The 20,671-nt window shown below is 45.9% G+C and overlaps 1 protein-coding gene across 1 annotated transcript; it reads right to left on the minus strand.

Moving 5' to 3' along the window:
- Positions 1-785: 785 nt before the first annotated feature.
- CEACAM1 (CEA cell adhesion molecule 1) lies at positions 786-18,494 on the minus strand. The gene is made up of 8 exons (XM_036833342.1): positions 18,339-18,494; positions 17,039-17,398; positions 13,506-13,784; positions 12,353-12,631; positions 5,187-5,316; positions 4,415-4,467; positions 3,696-3,727; positions 786-2,673 (listed from the first exon to the last, which is right to left on the minus strand). Exons 1-8 carry the CDS (start codon positions 18,400-18,402, stop codon positions 2,560-2,562), a joined length of 1,311 nt encoding a protein of 436 aa, XP_036689237.1. The 5' UTR covers positions 18,403-18,494; the 3' UTR covers positions 786-2,559.
- Positions 18,495-20,671: the final 2,177 nt, after the last annotated feature.

Here is a 20,671-nt window from a genome sequence, read left to right on the forward strand (position 1 = left end):
ACAAGCAGGTCTGAGTAGGAAATCTGCCGTCGGGGTGCAATGCACGGGGGGGCTGGTAGGAGGAGAGTGTCCAGAAGGAAGAAGTTGTGTGTGGTCTCAGATGCTGTAAAAGTGAACAGTGTGAGGACAGTGAAAGTACCTTTGAATTGGCCGAGAGATGGGTGCTGATAATCTGCCGCTTCCAGGGGTCTTGGGAAGGGAGCCAGCACTGCAGAGGGCCAGGAGAAACCATGGCATGAGGAAGGAGAAAGACAGCACACGTTTCAATTGCTTGGAAGTGCAGGAAATGATAACAGGCTAATTAAGGAGTGAAGGTTATCCAGGTTAGAAGAGCTCTGACCCTCTGAGGGGCAGAAAGAAAGGAACAGGGTACAAGGAGGAGGGAGGGTGCTAGAGAGATTTCCATACCCCTGAGACCATGGAGACTGTTGGAGTGAAAGCTGTATCGCTGCATCTGATTCACTGGAGCCATCTGCGTGGGAAGTGTGATTTGTCCCTAGTAAAGAGTCCAGGAGATCTACTCACGAAATCATCTTCTGTCCCAGAGGAAGACAGGCAGTTTCTTCCAGGCAGGTTGGAGCTGTGGCTTGTTGCTCTAGATGGACTTGCTTTGTTAGCAGGTGTGCAAATGAATTTAGCGAATTCTCTGATCACTAGATCAGATACCACGTGGACTTAGAAACAGGCTCACGCTGACTCCCTGTTAAGCAATTTCTGTTTCTTCTGCCTGTAAGGAAAACATTGTAGAAAATAGTACCAACTGTGAGGCAGCATCTTGATGCCTGATATATAATTTTTATTATAAATATAGAGCAAATTTTACAAATAATTCAGAAGCGGCCTTAGCCAGGCAAAATTAAATTACACAGAATAGCGTGGATGAGGGGAGGTATATACAGTCTGTGTCAGGGTTAAAAAACCCTGAAAGAGGTTCCTGAGTACAGAGAACTCCCAACCAACCCTCTCTGAGGGGGCCAGTTCCACACAGCATTAGATCAAGTAATGAATATGGAATGAAACCTTTCTCTCAACAGCCTCAAGGAGGTTCCATCCATGCAGAAGGAGGCTGGGTGGGAAGTAGACGTGCCTCTCTTTCTCCTGCCCTTCCTTTTTATGCTGACACGTTGGGTCTCAGAGACCCCATGGGAGAAAACAAGTTTCAGAGGCTTTCACGGAGCCGAGAGCTGAGTTACAATCCTCCCCTTGTGTCCTAAGGAGCATCCGCACCAGTGCAGCGTTCTAGGTTGTAAACGATGCCAACTGCGTGGGTGGTCGCGTTCCCTTCAGGTGCTCCTGCTTCTCAAGAACCAAACACACCTTAGCAGAGGCCAAGGTTTCCTGAGAAGGTGAGTGGGGCAGATGGAACGTGCACAGGCAGAAGCACGGAATAGAACGGTGCTGATGGTTGGTCTGAGATGCCTAGAAACTGAGCGAGATCCATTTCTGGCCATGAATGTAGAAAACTGCTTCTTCTTATCTTCTTTTTGGAGCCCCTGACATAAAAGGCTTGAGGAACTTCTGGCCAGAGGGACTTGCGGGGTTTTGGTGGCTTCTTTCACCTAAGGCAGTCAGATTGGCTTACACAGCAAATTAAGTAAACATAACCCCTTTCACATAAGCAAACAATTACAAAAATTTAAATGGCGAATGTCTCAGAAGGAGGGAAAAAACCCAATACCCCAAACTGTACATTCTTTAACCATTATTTAAATAGTCTCTGCAGGGTAACTTTCTGATTCCTTTCCCAAATCCCAGCCGATTGTCTCTGTTAAGAGCTGATTGTCCTCTAAAGCAATAATCCCTCCATCTCTGAGCATTTCCTTTAATGAAGCCCATAAAGTTATTAAAACAGTATGTGCATTTTTTACAGTTTCCATTAGGATTCACTTATGGACTTTGAGAAGTTGTTTTCTAGTTGCTTCTAGTAGGTTCTCTGAAGACAGGCTTTCAAAGGTTTAGGTGGTATTCTAGCTAAGTAGTAAGTTGTTTAGCCCTGGTCCTGCAGGTAGACGACCCTGAAAGTGGACAAAGGTATAGAATTTCCCAGTTCAGAATTGGTTATGTATGTGTTTTCCTGTGAATGGTGGGTTCACACCGGGCTTCAGAGAGCAGAAGTTTTTCCTTTTCCTCTCCTTTTCTGGCACATGCATTTCAGTGGATCAAGGACATCATTTTCCAGGTTATGGCAAATTCAAGTTAAACTCCAATGTGAAAGGACTGGGGTGGGAAGGAATGAGTGTGCTCTGAATAGGCAAGTTTAAAACCAGTTTAGGTCAGGAAATGGGGAGGCGTGGAGGTTCTGGCAACTCTCTCCCAAGGTCTGCTTTGCCAAAGTTCAATGACAGGGAAGGTTGGGTTTCCTACAGACCTCCTCCTGGATGTACCTTTTCATCTACTGACACTGAAGGAAGGGGCTGTGACCCGGCAGCCAGGATGTGCCTCATTAGGGATGAAAAGAGGGGGAAAGGCACTATTCCCATTTTCCCTGGAGGGCAAAGGGATCTCCTAGGGATGGGGATGAGAAGCTTGGAATAAGTGCAGCGAGCAGGACTGGTTGCATTACTTATTTTTCACTTCTGAATAAACTGTTTCTGTGGCTGATGGGGAGGCTGAAGTTGGTTTCTTTGATTCCTGGGCATTGAAGTTCAGGGCAGAATATGCAACTTCGTCAATCTGAAAGGAATGAACAGCAGTCAATTAAATCAGTGTCATAGGCCAGGCCCTCACCTTGTCCAGTGTGATTCAGCACCACATGCTTTCACCACTTTGAAACTTTTAGTTCAAAGAAGTACTTTTATTACCCATTTTCTCTGCTTACTAACATCCTATTGAATGTTCGTTAGAAGAGATAGATTATGGAATGCTACAATGGAATATGATGATACAACAATGAGAATAAATAAACGACAAAGGCACACAACAATATGAATGACTCTCACAAAACAATTTTGAATCAAAGAAGCCAGACACATGTATACACTGTATTTTTCATTTATGTAAGTGCAAAATCAGGTAAAACTAATCTAATGCACTGGAAATAAGGATAGCCATTACTCTTTGGAGGGAAGTAACTGGAGCGTTTTTTGTGTGTGTTTGTTGGGGGGGTTGATTTTTTTAAAATGATTTGGGCGCTGTTTACATAGGTATGTACAACTCGTAGAAACTTACACATTGTTAAAATATACTTATGATTGAAGCATTTTTCAATATAAATGTATATTCTATTGAAGGTTAAGATGAGAAAAATTCAGTACAATTATTAGAAAGTAAAGGAACTAAGACCTCAGATCTATTAGACTGGAAATTACCATTTGATAGTAAGAGCAGGGTCAGATTGGAGGCAGAAGAGGGAGAATGATCTAGTGCCTTCCTTGAGCTGGGCATTGTGTCAGGTGCTTCACCTTTGTTATGTCATTTAATTCCTTGAACTTCTCTTTGAAGGAAGCAGCATGTCCATTTTACACATGAAAAAGCCGGGGATCAAAGAGGTTAAGTTACCAGCCCAAGGTCCCAGCCAGGATTCAAGTTCACATCTTGCAGTGAGGTAGACTGGTGGGGGCAATACTTCTTTGTTTGTTGCTGAAGTGAGGAACTTTGACCCAAACTTGATGTCACTTTTGTATCTTCAAGAATAACCCATTCTACACAGAGATATTTCCATGAGAAAAGGAGCCAGTGAAACTGGCTGTGCTTACCTTGTTAGGTGAATTGTCAGAGTGGCCCTCACCTAGGGAAACAAAGGAGAGTTATCAACCCATGAAAATGCAGAACTGACTTATTGCCTCAGAACGTGGTGTTCCTAAGCTGTTGTACTTCTAGCTGAAGGAGGTGGCAGGTGGTGAGAGGGTGGGGTGGGAAGGTGGCCCATGATTAAGACTTAAGGAATTCGCTTCCCTCAGTCTGTGGTCCAGACCCCAGGGCATTAGACCAAGGAGGGGTGGGGAGAGGCCTCAGTGCACTTCTGAAGATTTCTTCCAGTTCACAAGGCCCGAGTTTTGCCCAGGTGTGTGTCTCAGCCGCAGGCTCCAGCGGCAAGGAGGGGCATTGAGGCCCACAGTACCCAGAGCACCAAAGGCAGGGAAAGCCTCACCAAAGGAGATGCCCGCATCCGTAATAGAGGCAGGAGGGAGAAGGAGGTAGGATGAGGAAAAGGCTCCTGGAAACATGTCCATCTCACGGCCTGCCTGACTTGCCTGGCCTAGGAGGGGTGAGTGTCTCTCCCCCAGCTGTGTCTCAGGGGAATCTTTTGCAGCAGGAAGGGTGTGAGGACCTATGCCAGTTGTAAGACTGGGAAACTGAGATCCCCTCTAATAATTCAGAAGGTAGGGATTCACTTGGAAATCCAGGATTCCCTGCTAGGGCAGAGTATATAGTAGAACATATGAGCTCTCACGAGGTGAGCAGGTTTACTTACTCTGGTTGTGGTCTGAGGATTTGTGCTCCATGAGGTCTCGCTGGTCACTTGCCCTAAATAAATATCAGACACCGTGACTGCTATTCCCAGGCACAGGGTCTTTGCTCCTTGAATTAGGAAGGACACTGTCAGCATGATTCCTTGGGGCTCCTCAATGTTCATGTATACCTTGGTTGGTCCTCTTTCCTCTGAGGACCTCCTTCTTCAATCTACCTATCATCCCTTCTAGTGTTTACTCCTCTCCTGCTTACTGGCTGTTCACATTTAGGGCCATTCATGCCAACTGCTTCTATTTCTACCCTGACACCTTTCCCCTTTTATAGATAGATGCTGTTTTTTTGTCACTTTATTTATTGCCCAGGAGGCCTTTGGTTGTTTCTGCTTTTCTTAGGTTCTCTTCCTGTCCTGTCCCTCTCTCCTCCTGCTACTGTTGTCGACAGAGCACAGGACTCCCTTCCTCCTGCTTCTTTCATTTCCTCATTAGTTTTCCTTCTTGGACCTTAGCTTCCCTGACTGGGGACAGAGGAACATAATTGGTTCTGCCCCCTCTAAACCAGATGGGGATGGGAATAACTATGTCCAAGAGAGAGTAGGGCACAGGAAGCATGAAGACCAGGGAAGAAGAGACCCACAGGAATTAATGCCAAGAAGAAAGACTTTAGGAAGCATGAGGAGCAGATCCAGGTCCAGAGACAGAGATGAAGTCTCCTCCCCTCTCCCGAGCATGGCAGTTAGCCTCGGAGAAAGCAGAACAAGAGGAAAGGCATCATACCCTGCAGTTTTTCTGAGGTACAGAAAATACACCAAGGCTTTTGTCAGAGCTATCCCAGCCAGGACTGCAATCACGATGCCGGCAATAGCACCACCTGAGAGGCCAGAAGAACTTCCTTGTGTTGAATCAACTGTCATCGAAAGAAAAACAAAGAGTCAATGAAGGTGACATTATTTTACAGTGGGGGGTGCTCTGGAAAATAACTCTCAATATGAAATAGTCTCGACTTGTTCCTTCAAGGAATAAAATTTCTGTGGAAGGTTGCTGTGAGGTGACTAGCCGACTATATTTTTGTAATTTTTTTCTCTCTGACTGTATTTCTAGGTTGGTGGTTGGACATGCCTCAATTCTAGGGCAGCCTTTCTGCACTCAGATATTTTTGAAGGCTTTGGAAATGGAAGAAGCGCTGATGGCTATTTTTCTATGTTATAGCTTCCCATCTTTTCATGATTACATCTTTCTCTGGGTGTGGCCCAGGTGTGGCCGCCATGAATATGTGCCTGTTAGGTGTCTTGGTGGGGATTTATTGATGGAAGGCCCTCTGAATTCACTGCCCCTCTGCACAGAGACCACCCTTCACACAGGTTCCCAGCAGAAATATGAAATCAATCCCAATTCTGCGAGAAATGATTTTTTTGTGATGGATGACTTTAGTTCAAGGACTCCTCACCAGATTTGCAGACACTCTCTTAGAACTGCACTGCAGCCTAAAACTTCCTCCTTCCCTTTCTCCTTCTCAGGGATCCAATATGCATCATGGTCTGAGGACCCTCCCGGGCTCCTCCCACTCCTGCCCCACTTTCCTTCACAGGCATTTTTCCCAATGAATGTCTTGTATGTCTAATCCCATCTGGGCTGCATCTCACGGGGTGAAAACTAACATACTAGACATGAAACTTTGCACTCAACTCCTTTTTTTCTCTCTTCCATATTTACTCAGCAACATGTTCCTATGGGTCTTTTGTGTTATGCCTTCCTACCTTTTGCCTCTTTGTTCTTTTTTATTTCAGTTTTCCTCACCATTCAACTCAAAACTGAAAATTAATCCTAATGTTAGCTATTGTTATGATGTACTTACTATGTGCCAGATTCTGTGCTATATATAATATTTCCCATGTATCTCATTTAATTCATATAATAACCCTGTCAGATAGACACTATTTCCATTTTACAGATGGAAAATCTGAGGCTTCCAGTAGTGAAAAACCCAAAGTCATATGGCTAATAAGAGGTGGATCTAGAGTTAGGTAGTCCTTGACTCTAGGAGTACCCAATTTCACATAGCCTAATGATAATAGTAGTAATTATAGTAGCTAACATTTTTGGAAAATTTTTCCTTTGTGTGTATTTTGCTGTGGATTTAATTGAATATTACATTAAATCTGAAACAAAACCATGAAGCAGGTACTTTTATTGCAATTTTCAGTTGAGGAATCTGAGGCTCAGAGAAGTCAAGAATCCTGTGCAAGAATTTATAATTGTAAATGCTTACATTAAAAAAGTAGATCTCAAATCAGCAACCTAAATTTACAAGTTAAGGGACACACAAAAAAAAAAAAAACAAGGAAAAAAACCAAACAAACCAAAGCTAGCAGAATGAAGGAAACAATAACAATTAGAATGGAGATAAATAAATTAGAGAATGGAAAAACAGTAGAGAGAATCAATAAAACCAATATTTGGTTCTTCAAAAATATTAACAAAATTGACAAATCTTTAACTAGATTGACTAAGAAAAGAAGAGAAGATTCAAATTACTAAAATCAGAAATGAATGTGGGAACATTACTACCAATTCTACAAAATATGAGTACTATGAATAAGCATTTGGCAACAAATTGGATAACTTCTACAAAATGGACAGATTCCTAGAAACATGAAAGCTACCAAGATAAAATCACAAAGAAATAGAGACTATGAATAGACATATAAAGTAAGGAGGTTAAATCAATAAAAAACACTTGACAAAAATCCACTAACCTTTCATGATGAAAACACTCAAACTAGGAAAAGAAGGAAACCACCTCAACATCATAAAGGCCATATATAAAAAACCCACAGCTAACATCATCCTGAATGGTGAAAGATTGAAAGTTCTTCCTCTAAGGTCAGGAACAAGACAACAATGCCTGTTTTTTCCACATCTATTCAAAATAGTACTGGATGTATTAGCCAGAGCAATTAGGCAAGAAAAAGAAATAAAGGACATCCAAATTGGAAAAGAAGAGTAAAATTATCTCTGTTTGCAGATAACATGACCTTATATGTAGAAAACCATAAAGATCCCCCAAAAAACTGTTAGAACTAATAAACAAATTCATCAAAGCTGCAGAATACTAAATCAACATGTAAAAATCAGTTGTTTCAGGACTTCCCTGGTGGCGCAGTGGTTAAGAATCCTCCTGCCAATGCAGGGGACATGGGTTCGATCCCTGGTCCAGGAAGATGCCACATGCTGCAGAGCAACTAAGCCCATGCACCACAACTACTCATCCTGTGCTTTAGAGCCTGCGAGCCACAACTACTGTGCCCACGAGCCACAACTACTGAAGCTCATGCACATAGAGCCCGTGCTCCGCAACAAGAGAAGCCACCGCAATGAGAAGCCCATGCACCACAATGAAGAGTAGCCCCTGCTCGCCGCAACTAGAGAAAGCCCGCGCACAGCAACGAAGACCCAATGCAGCCAAAAACAAAAATAAATAAATAAATACTATTAAAAAAATCAGTTGTTTCTATACACAGACAATGAAACATTCAAAAAGGAAATTAAGAAAATTTTATTTACAATACTATCAAAAATAATGAAATATTCAGGAATTAACCAGGGAGGTGAAAGATTTATACACTGAGAAACTATAAATAAACACTGCTGAAAGAAATTAAAGAAGACATAAATAAATGGAAAGACATTCCATGTCCATGGATTGGAAGACTTAACATGGTTAAGATGACAGTACTACCCAAAGTGATCTAAGATTCATCGCAATCCCTATCAAAATTCCCCAATGACTTTTTTTTTTTTTTCTGAAATAGAAAATCAGCCCTAAAATTCATATGGCATTTCAGGAGACCCCTAAAAGCCAAAAAAATCTGGAAAAAGAAGAACAGAGTTGGAGGACTCGCATTTCCTGATTTCAAAATTTGTTGCAAAGCTACATAATCAAAAGTGTGGTACTAGAATAAAGACAGACATGCACAACAGTGGAACAGTAAGCCCAGAAATAAACCTTCGTATATATGGTCAGATGACATTGACAAGGGTGTCAAGATGATTATATGGGAGAGTCTTTTCAACAAATGGAACTGGGAAAACCAGATATTTATACAACAGAATGAAGTTGAACCCTTACCTAACACCATATACAAAAAAATTAACTCACAATGCATAAAAAAAATCTAAACGTGAGAGCTAAAACTAGAAGAAAAACATAGGCTGAAAGCTTCATTACACTGGATTTGGCAATGATTTCTTGGATAGGAAACCAAAAGCACAAGCAAGGAATAAAAAACAAAAATCAGTAAATTGGACTTCATCAAATTTAAAAATTTTATGCATCAAAGTGAAAAGACAACCCACAGAATGGGAGAACATATTTGCAAAACATATATATCTGTTAATGGATTAACATCCAGAATATGCAAAGAATTATTACAACTCAACAACAACAACCAAATGTAAAAATGGGCAGAGGAGGGCTTCCCTGGTGGCGCAGTGGTTAAGAATACGCCTGCCAATGCAGGGGACACGGGTTCGAGCCCTGGTCCGGGAAGATCCCACATGCCGTGGAGCAACTAAACCCATGCACCACAACTACTGAGCCCGCGAGCCTAGAGCCCGTGCTCCGCAAGAGAAGCCACCGCAATAAGAAGCCCATGCACCGCAACAAAGAGTAGCCCCCACTCGCCGCAACTAGAGAAAGCCCGCATGCAGCAATGAAGACCCAAGGCAGCCAAAAATAAATAAATTAAATAAATAAATTTTAAAAAAATGGGCAGAGGAACTGAAGAGACATTTCTCCAAAGAAAGAGTCTCTTCAATAAGTGGTGCTGGGAAGACTGGACAGCTACATGTAAAAGAATGAAATTAGAACGCTCCCTAACACCATCCACAAAAATAAACTCAAAATTGATCAAAAACTTAAATGTAAGGCCGGGCACTATAAAACTCTTAGAGGAGAACATAGGCTGAACACTCTTTGACATAAATCGCAGCAATATCTCTTTTGATCCAGCTCCTAGAGTAATGAAAATAAAAACAAAAATTGACAAATGGGACCTAATTAAACTTAAAAACTTTTGCACAGCAAAGGAAACATAACAAAATGAAAAGACAACCCACAGAATGGGAGAAAATATTTGCAATCGAAGTGACCGACAAGGGATTAATCTCCAAAATATACAAACAGCTCATGCAGCTCTATGTCAAAACAACAAACAACCCACTCAAAAAATGGGCAGAAGATCTAAATAGACATTTCTCCAAAGAAGACATACAGATGGGCAAAAAGCACATGAAAAGATGCTCAACATCACTAATTATCAGAGAAATGCGAATCAAAACCACAATGAGGTATCACCTTACACCGATCAGAATGGCCATCCATCATCAAAAAGTCTACAAACAGGGGCTTCCCTGGTGGTGCAGTGGTTACGAATCCTCCTGCCAACACAGGGGACACGGGTTTGAGCCCTGGTCCGGGAAGATCCCACATGCCATGGAACAACTAAGCCCGTGTGTGCCACAGCTACTGAGCTGCACTCTCGAGCCAGTGAGCCACAACTACTGAAGCCCGCACACCTAGAGCCTGTGCTCCGCAACAAAAGAAGCCACCGCAATGAGAAGGCCGCGCACCGCAATGAAGAGTAGCCCCCCCTCACCGCAACTAGAGAAAGCCCGTGCACAGCAACAAAGACCCAACTCAACCAAAAATAAAATAAATAAATAAATAAAATAATAATTAAAAAGAAAAAAAGTCTACAAACAATAAATGCTGGATTGAGTGTGGAGAAAAGGGAACCCTCCTACACTGTTGGTGGGAATGTAAATTGGTACAACCACTATGGAGAAGAGTATGGAGGTTCCTTAAAAAACAAAAATAGAATTACCATATGATCCAGCAATCCCACTCCTGGACATATATTTGGAGAAAACCATAATTCGAAAAGATACATGCACCCCAATGTTCACTGCAGCGCTATTTACAATAGCCAAGATATGGAAGCAACCTAAATGTCCATTGACAGAGGAATGGATAAAGAAGATGTTGTACATATATATACAATGGAATATTACTCAGCTGTAAAAAAAGGAATGAAATAATGCCATTTGCAAAAACATGGATGGACCTCGAGATTCTCATGCTAAGTGAAGTAAGTCAGACAGAGAAGGACAAATATGATATCACTCGTAAGTGGAATGTAATTAAAAAAAAATGATACAAGTGAACTTATTTACAATACTGGAACAGACTCACAGATTTCGAAAACAAACCTAACAAACAAACAAACAAAACAGAGGGGAAACGTCCAGGGGAGAGGGAAAAATTAGGAGCATGGGATTAACATATACACACTACTATATATAAAATAGATAACCAACAAGGACCTACTGTATAGCACAGGGAACTCTACTCAATATTCTGTAATAACCTATATGAGTAAAGAATCTGAAAAAGAATGAATATATGAATATGTATAAATGAATCGCTTTGCTGTACACCTGAAACTGACACAACATTGTAAATCAACTATACTCCAATAAAATTTTTTAAAAGATATACAAATGGCCAATAAGCACATGAAAAGATGCTCAACATCACCAATAATTAGGGGAATGCAAATCAAAACCACAGTGAGATATCACTTCACACCCTTTAGAATGGTTATTAAAAAAAAAAAAAAACAGGGCTTCCCTGGTGGCACAGTGGTTGAGAATCTGCCTGCCAATGCAGGGGACACGGGTTCGAGCCCTGGTCTGGGAAGATCCCACATGCCGCGGAGCAACTAGGCCCATGAGCCACAATTACTGAGCCTGCGCGTCTGGAGCCTGTGCTCCGCAACAAGAGAGGCCGTGATAATGAGAGGCCCGCGCACTGCTTTGAAGAGTGGCCCCCACTTGCCGCAACTAGAGAAAGCCCTCGCACAGAAACGAAGACCCAACACAGCCATAAATAAATAAATAAATAAATAAACCCAAAGTTAAAAAAAAAAAATTATAAAACAACAACAACAACAACAGCAACAACAGAAAACAACAAGTGTTTGCAAGGATGTGGAAAAATTGGAACTTCTGTGCATTGCTGGTGGGAACGTAAATGGTGCAACCACTGTGGAAAACGGTATGTCAGTTCATCAAACAGTCGAACAAAGAATTGCCATTTGACCCAGCAAATCCACTTCTGGGTGTGTGCTCAAAAGACTGAATGCAGGGATTGAACAGATATTTGTACACCCATGTTCACAGTGGCGTATTCACAATAGCCAAAAGGTGGAAACAATTTAAAAGACAATCAACTTATGAATGATAAACAAAATGTGGTATATACATACAAGGGAATATAATTCAGTCTTTAAAAGGAATGAAATTCAGATATATGCTATAACATGCATGGAACCTTGAAGACATAATGCTAAGTGAAATAAATCAGACCAAAAAGGATAATTATTATATGATTCCACTTATACAAAATAACTAGAATAGTCAAATTCATAGAGACAAAGAAAGTAGAATGGTGGTTGCCAGGGTTTGGGTTGGGGGACTGGGGAGTTATTGTTTAATGGGTACAGAGTTTTAGTATGGTAAGTTCTAGATGGATAGTGGTAATGATTGCACGAGAATATGAATGTACTTATTGCTACTGAGCTGCAGTCTTAAAAATGGCTAAAATCATATATCTTATGTATATTTTACCACATTAAAAATGGTAACAGAAAAAAAAAAACAAACAAGAAGAATCTTGTGAAAGTCACACTAAAATGCCAAACTCAGGATAAGAAACTTAAGTATATTTGCTTTAGAGATTAAGCTTTTATCTATTTTGCTATCTGTTTACTGTAATGGTCTCTTATTTGATATTCTGCCCCCTGTGACCTCTATCCATTTTGCACACCGTTTGTAGAGTAATTCTCCCGGGAAGATGTAGCATGGGGCGAGTGGTCACTTACATTTCACATCCAGCCTGAGGGGGTCACTTTTGCTGGAATTGCCCGGGTTGGAGACCTCACACTGATAATCCCCGGCATCCTCCCTCCTGACGGGGTTGATGGTGAGGGTGCTGTTGTCTGGGGACAGCTTCATCCTCTCTGTGAGCAGTAGCCTCTGGCCATTGAAGAACCAGCATATGGAGATCCCAGTGTCATTTGTGTGGCAGGTCAGGACCACGGTATTCTCATGTTCTGTGACTGTGGTGTTGCTGGCTTCGATGGAGGGCTGTGCCACTGGGTCTGTGGAGAGACAGAGGGGTGACTGACTGAGAATAGGTCAGGGGCCTGGGGCCACGCTCCTTCCTCAGAGGTCTCAGCCACCCCCGGGGCCCAGTGAGCTCTGTAAAGGTGACCCAGAGGATGGCCCTGACCCTGTGATCAAGGTCATGAGGCTATCTTCATTGATGATCTGTAAGGAGAGGGCTGCAACTCCTCTCTGAAACCCAGATACCCCAGGATGACCCCTGACCAGTCTCCCCGGACAGCTCTGTAGTATCGGCACCAGGAGCGTCTTCTCAGCCCATATGTCTAGCATCTTCAACATCAAGTGGGATTTTTCATCAACTTTCATTGACCTTTTTCCACAATTTTCTTTAACTTTAAAATAATTCAGGTCCCATTCCTTATATACACTTCCGAGTACACTGGGGAAGGCAGGCTTGCCAGCTCTGTGCATCTCTGGGGCCAAGGGAACTTTCCATAAAGTAGGGGAGGCATCTACTTCCTGTTAAATAATTTCTTAGACTGGCCCAACATAGTCTCCTGGACTGTAGAAGGGTTAAGTATCCCTCTGAGCCAAGGACAGTCTTGTTTTAAAATTCCCCAACAATAACTGCCCCTCATTTTCACTCATCCTGAGTCTGAGACATTAACTATTTCTCCCATCAGAGGATGGTGACCCTGAGCCTCTCAAGACAGGAGCAGCTGTTGCCTCCCAGTCTTGGCTCAAGGCTGGGCCTGCCCAGATTTGCCTGGGACAGGAAGTCATGGCCAGCCTGATATCCAGGGGTGAGGGTCCATGTACTTGGACCTGAGAGGGATGGGTGTGGTGTGGCCTCCGGCAGTGGAGATTCAGTCGGGCTGCCTGGGGCACATAGGAACAGAGGTTACTCACAGATGACATTCAGGGTGAATGGGTCACTGCGGCTGACACTCACTGGGTTCCGAGTTTCACACATATAGGGTCCTGTGTCATTCCTTGTGACATGGAATAAAGTGAGAGTCCTGTTGTCCTCAGACAGTTCCAGCCTGGTGCTGTTGGGGAGGCTCTGATTGTTGATCCACCACACGTGGGATGTGTTCGGAGTCTCAGGGCCACATGTTAACACTACAGTGTCCTCCAGCTCCTTGGGGTTGGAGTTGTTGCTGGTGATGACGGGTTTGGGTAACACCGCTGTGAAGACAACAGAGAGAACATTGCCCCTTTTATACCTTGATTCCTCCAATGTCATCTTCAATCAGAGTTGGCATTTCTCACCTTTGAGCCAAACTGAGTCCTTAAAGAATAAGGCAGGTCTGTGTATCACAAGACAAATGCATGAACATCTGAACTCAGAGAATATAAGGCCACCTGATCTATGTCTGAGAGAAAGCACAGACTTCCTCAAGTGTCTGTCATGTATCAAGGTTTGATAGCAGTAACATAGGCCTGGAAATCAGAGACCCCTTGCTTCCTCATTTAGTTTTTTACTGACCAGGTCACTACCTGACTGACCTTGGGGTGTTCACCTGGAACATGCAGGTCCCGAGACCCTTCAAGCTGCACAGACCTACATTGCCTGGCGGAGATGTGTTTTCACTGAGTCCTCGATTTCCAAGGTTCCCTAGAGATAGGTAATGATGGGCCATCCCATAGTCCTTAAACCCCAAGAAGACTGGGCAGCATGGCCTGGAACTGGGTGTTTGAGCAGAAATAACACACGGGACGACCCAGAGCAAGCCTGGTGGTCAGTCCATTATTCAGGCTGCAGGGCCATGAGGTGGGGCAGTTCTGCACAGGTGTTAAAGGTGATTGACAAGACAGTGACCCCATAAAGGCTAGGCGAGTCCAAGGAATGATTAGAAAAGAGTGAGGGGGAGGGACTTCACTGGTGGTCCAGTGGGTAAGACTCTGCGCTCCCCATGCAGGGGGCCCGGCTTCGATCCCTGGTCGGGGAACTAGATCCTGCATGTATGCCCCAACTAAGAGTTCGCATGCCGCAACTAAGAAGCCCGCCTGCCACAACTAAAAGATCCTGCATGCCGCAACTAAGACCCAGCCAAAATAAATAAATAAATAAATAAATAAATAAATAAATATTAAAAAAAAGAGTGAGGGGGACATGCAGGAGCTGGCTGGCTTTGGCAGCAGAACCAATGTCTCTGCCCTTAGTCTTGGACAGAATTGATCGGGGAGAGGTCTGAGTCTCTGTTTTATAAAGAGAGGAATGATTTAAATTAGTAGAAACGTTCTGTGTTATGTTAATAACTTTAGGAGAAGAGGTCCCTGTCACCAATTTCTGTGGACAGTCAAGCAAATGGGGAGGAGGCCCCACTGGCATGTGGCATGTTTTCTTTTCTTTTCTTTCTACCTCAGGAAACACAGCTAGAGCTGGATCAAATTTGTCTGAGTTGGGCCAAGTCTAAGTGAAAGGACAGTGGCTTGGGCACCTCATCGTCGGAGAGTGTCCCACCCTATGATACAGGTGCCATCATGAGGACACACGGGCAATGAAATAGGCAGTAAAGCAGTCGGATGGCACAGGGTCTGTCAGCCCCACCCTGGGAAGGTCTCGGGAACCCCTGAGAGGAACGGGAGGCCCACAGAAGGACGAGAATGTGAGTCACAAATCAAAGAGGTGAAGTGAGCCACTGGGGACTGCAGACCTGTCTTTCTGCCTTTGACCCCCTGGTTGAGTCATGTAGGGCTTAGATTCAGGGGTTGCATAACCCTGTTACGTGGTGTGTTCCACTTGTTGGCATCATGGAGGGAAAGAGCCCTGGACCAGGGCAAAGTGGGAGCTCATTCTCCTGGTGACCTGGGGAAACTGGCTCATGTTGGAGCCTCGCAGAGGCTGCTGCTCCCACTGATTTCTGTGTCCTTTACTATTGCCCGGGAGGGTGGGCCTGGCCACAGGTGTTAGCAGGACGGGAGCAGGGCAGTCAGCCCTTTGTGGGAGTATTTGTGGAAGGCTTAAGGGTAGGGGAGTTGTCCGGAGCAGGGCCAGTTCCGGCTGGAAAGAAGGAGGAGGAAGATGAGAGACACAGAAGCAGCAGAGAGAGCAAAAAATGTCCATTTACAAGTGACTTCAAAGTGGGGATTACAAGTGCCTTCAAAGATCAAAGATCCAAGAGCCCCACTGCTGCCTCTCACTATCGCGGCCTCTCTTGCTGTGGAGCACAGGCTGCAGACGCGCAGGCTCAGTAATTGTGGCTCACGGGCCCAGTTGCTCCGCGGCACGTGGGATCTTCCCAGACCAGGGCTCGAACCCGTGTCCCCTGCATCGGCAGGCAGATTCTCAACCACTGCGCCACCAGGGAAGCCCTCCATTTCTTTTCACTTTCCATGCCAGAGTCTCCCTCTGAGCTGGGGATGCCCAAGAAGAAAGGATCTGAACCAACAGCTGGTTTCTGGGTCCAAAGATGCACAACAAGGCCCCTGGGATGGAGGAGAGGATGGGGTTGTTATCTTGGCATGACTCTGATTGGCCAGTTGTGGTCTGTGTGACTCTGATTCAGTGAGTGTAATTCCCTTTAACTCAGTTTCTCCTCATTAAAATAGAAAAAATGGTAAATTGTCTCAGGATTGCCATGTTGCCTGTGTATTAACCTTAAATCATTAATAATTAACTGACCTAAAGCTGAGCAAAGAGGAGCTGACCATAAAAACTGCGTCTACTGTTAGTTGCATCCACAGGAGAGGGCTCCCTGGGCTGTGCCCCGGTGGTCAGGGAGCTGCCAGGAGCATCTTCTCTCCTCTGTTCCTCCCTAAGGATGCTGACCTTCCCCTGCAGTCTCCTTAGTCCCCCAGGTGGTCGGCTAATAACCTGGGGATCTAGCCCGTCTTGCTCTCCATGCTGAGTCTCAGGTGAAGGCCCAGACTCTACCCCTGCTCAAATGTGGCTCTTGGGGCTGAGCCCTGGCTGGTGACCAGCTCTGAAGCCTTGGGACTCAGGCAGCTGGGAAATCATTGCTCCCAGTCAACCCCGTCCAGGAGGCTAAAACCCAACAGTGGCAAATGTTCTCCGGGGTCACTGGAGGCAGGAGCTGAGGAGCTGGGGAGGGGCTTCCCGGGGCTGAGATTCTGTGGGGATCCCAGGAGGCCCTCAGGCCAGGCCCATACTGAGTCCTACAGGGTCTTCCTCAGCGTCATGGTCACAGGCAGGGGCCCAGGGGGTTGAACTGAGACTGATCTTCCTCTGCTGTGTTACTCCCATCAGCCCGGTTCTTCTTTCTGCACAGAATGTCTTCAGGGTCCGGATTCTGCGAAAGAATTCTGATCTTTTGAAGATTGTCTCCACTGTGTGTGTGTTCTGAACTAAATGTTCAAACTCCAACCTGGGATGTAATACAGAGGGGAATGGAGACACAGTCCAGGCCTATCAATCCTCTGTGTGTGAATAGAATTCACCCCACCCAACACCCAGAGGTCAGAGAGGAATCACTCACGGTATACGTGGAGTTGTCCAGTTACACTTTCAATCTGTAAATCATTCTTTATAACGTGCAGGGTGTAGTATCCTGTGTCGTCCTGGGTGACGGTCTGGAACAGCAGGGATCCATTGGGGTATATTGTCTCTCGACCGCTGTGTGCAGGCCCAGTGACATTTGTACTAACGTCTATTCTAAATGATGCAATTAGTTGGTTTTTCTCTACCCTTTCTCCTCTGTACCAGCTGTAGCCTAGAAGATACCCTGTCACATTGTGGACCAGTAGAAGAACATCCGTCCCTTCTGCAGCGTTGAAGGGCACCGATTCAATAGTGAGTTGCACAGTGGTGGGCAGGTTCCAGAAGGTTACGAGTGAGACTAGGAGGGAAGAGAGAGAAATTAATATTCTGACCTATGTGTTGGGATGGAAAAATGGGGCCCTGGGTCCTGAGCAGGTCTCTTCATCCCTCAGCCTTGGTGTGTGTTTTTGTAGTGAATGTGTGTGTGTGTGTGTGTGTGTGTGTCTGTGTCTGTGTCTGTGTCTGTGTGTTTGCTACTGGTTCAGGGTCAGCAGCATGACCCCCATTACTTCAGCCCCTCTGAGCTTGTTATTTCCTCTGTTTCTCCAGGTGTCTGCCTGGCTCACTCCCTCACTGCCCTCACACGCTTGCTCACACTCAGGGGCCTGTTGGGAGCTGCCCTCCCTGACACCTGCTCTAAAGACCCTCTGTCTTCACTTTCTGACCTTTCCCTGCTCCGTTTCCTTCATGACACTTGTCAGCACCTGACAGAACATTCTAGATCTCTTTGCTTGTATGTCTTCCTCCCCATAGAGTGTGAGCTCTGGGATGGCAGGGACTTGTCTGATCCTGGTTGTAACCCAGGGCCTGGACCAGGCTCCAAATACCTGGTGAGGAAGGAATGAGTGTTCCCAGGGCCTCCACCGCCTGGTGTTTATTTGTCAGTTTCTAAGGGTGGTGGGTAAGGACAGTGTTTAGCTTCCTGGTTGAGTTCTTTTCTGGATTGACACCCTGACATAAATTGTTATTGTCACCAGTTTTGAAAAATTACTGCTCAGTGATGAATAATTTGGAAAATGTACAGTAATTGAGGTTTTCCTGCCCCTCACCAATTCCAGTTCATTGAGATTTTCCTGTTGCTCAGTTCCTCCACCCACCCTCCCCTGCTCCCATGTCCTCTCCCCTCAGGTCCAAACAGAAGCCCTCTGTCCCCTCTCAGAGCCCTGTCTCCCCCAGAGACCTCAGTCAGTCTCTGTTCTCCCACCTCTGCCCACACCCTGAAAACTGTCCCCTCTCACCTGCCAGCAGGAGCCCGTTCCAGGGGATGCACCCTCTGCGGGCATGGGCTGAGGGGGGCTTCATGGTGTCTGCTGTCTGCTGTGTCCCTCCCTCTGTGAGAAGAGCTTCAGCTCCCGAACCGCTCACAAGCACTGCTATCTGATGTGTGAGCTCTGCTGTCCTTCCTCCCTCTGTGCTGGGCCTCCTCCTGGGGCAGGAGCACTTCGCTGGGTCACATGGGCCGGGGGCGGGGTCTCTGCCCAGAACCCTCCCTCTCCCTCCCCTCTCATTCCTGCCTTCTCTCTTCTTCCCTCTTCTTTCTGCCTTTTTCAGCTTGACCTCTCAGCCTAGAAACACACACACACAGTTTGCCATTGGCTGGGGGAGCACAAGCCTGGGGCTCAGTGTCCTGGGCGTCCCCCACAGTTCGCAGTTGGGGTGCACAGCCTCTCCCCCACAGCCTCCCCTTCCCCTTCTGGGTTTTCCCTTTAGAGGAGGAGCCCTGCGGCTACATCACGAACCCTTGTCACAGGAATGTCACCCACACTGTGCACTGGAATCACTGTGGAACTTTATAAAGACTGTGAATGCACAGATGACACCTTAGAAATGCTGTGTCAGCAGCTGCCCAGGTCACATGTATGCCCAGCCTGGCTGAGACCCCATAATGTGGGCTGGGGTAGACTCTCCCCTTCTCTTGTGCACACAGAGGGTCTGCAGATCCTGTTAAAGCGCAGAGTCTGCCTCAGCAGGTGTGGGGTGGACCCGGGAGTCTGCATCTAACTAGCTCTCAGGTGATGCTGGTCATACTGGGCTGCGGAGCACAGTGTCAGTAGCAAGGCTGATGGGGGCTCCTGTCCCCCCAGAGGCCGACCCACCCGCCCCAGTGCTGGCCTCTGCTGCGTTCTGGCCTGGGGTCTGTCGGCACCACACAGACACCTAGAGATCCCCAAACCAGGATATTATTTCCCTTTGTGACACAGAGGGTCTTTCCAATGTTCTCAAATGCTCTGAGAAGGTTTCGTTCTGTTCCTGCCAGAAGGCTCCAGGAAAGGATTGAGGGGCTGGAAAGGGTGCAAAGTGAGTGATGCCTGGTGAGAGGGACGCTCCTTCTCTCTCCATGGGGGTCTAGCTGGGCCACAGCTTCCTGGGACACACACTGATGACCTGAAGGAATAGTAGTTCCTAAAGGTGTGAAGTGGGCCAGCTCCTGGCTGGATGGAGGAACTGTCCATTGTGGGGAGCTTGGAGAGCGCGAGGAGAGCTATGGACTAAGGTGACACTAGTGAGGGTGCGATTCTGCTGGGCTGAGGGAGGTCTGTGGCCCTTGGGGAGGCTCTAGCCTGTGGAGTAACTCTGCCGCACTCTGGTGGACAAGGAGGGAAGTGCAGCAGTTACCGTGCCGTGCTGCTCTGCATGTTTGTTCAACACCATGAACTTTTTACATGGGTTACGTATCGGGTTAATGCTCCATCGTGTTCCAGCTCTGTGAGTCACAGTCTCTGTTGCTCCAAGAACTCCAGCCCCGTTCCTTAATGAGATGTCACCAAGCTCAGATTTCCAGGAATGTATATGAGTTTGTGTTTGTCTCCAGTAAGTTATACTGTGTGCATCCCTGGGAGACAGTAGTGTATGTGGCTGGAGCACTAGGTGATGGGTCTATGGGAAGAAGAGGGAGGAGCAGGGAACCAGGCATGTCAGGAGGGGAAGGTCTGTGTCAGGGGAGCAGAGGGGGAAAGGATGGACAGTCAACTTCCCCTCTCACTCCTGGGACCTGGGTCAGGTGAGAAGGGAGCTGGTTCCCTCTTGTTCATCAAGAGCTGGGCGTCATGTGTGCCCTATGCCCACGGCTGAACTCTCAAGTGTTAAGTCCACTTTTATCCAGGGTTGTTGTTGGTGCTCTCTGTACACATAGGCTATGAACGGAGAGGCCCCTGGTCTTGAGGCGGCTTCACACACACAGTCCCACCCAGGGCCTCGGGGTAGCTCCCACAGCGCCTGTGATCCTCTGCTTCGCCCTCCCCCATTCCTGGGGTTTCTTTCCTGTACCACCTTCTCCCTGGGTCTCTGTGGACAGCCTCAGCCAGTGACCTCACCTGCTTCCGTTCTAGGCAGCTATCCCTGTGATCTCTGCCCCCTCACAATCTCTGGACCTCACTAGTCTCTCTCATTTTTTCTGACCCCTGATCCCTGTGAGGAAAGGGGGTTGAAGCTGAGATTGGTACTCTCCAGGTTCTACACTTTTTGGACAGCTTGAAAGCTAGGAACCCTGATGTGTCAGTGGAATCATTTTTGTGTCTCCCGGTGGAAGCATTCCTCCCTTTGGAACTAAGACCTCTAGACCAGCAGAGCA

This window comes from Balaenoptera musculus, chromosome 19 (assembly GCF_009873245.2).
Source record: "Balaenoptera musculus isolate JJ_BM4_2016_0621 chromosome 19, mBalMus1.pri.v3, whole genome shotgun sequence".
NCBI classification, from domain to species: Eukaryota; Metazoa; Chordata; class Mammalia; order Artiodactyla; family Balaenopteridae; genus Balaenoptera; species Balaenoptera musculus.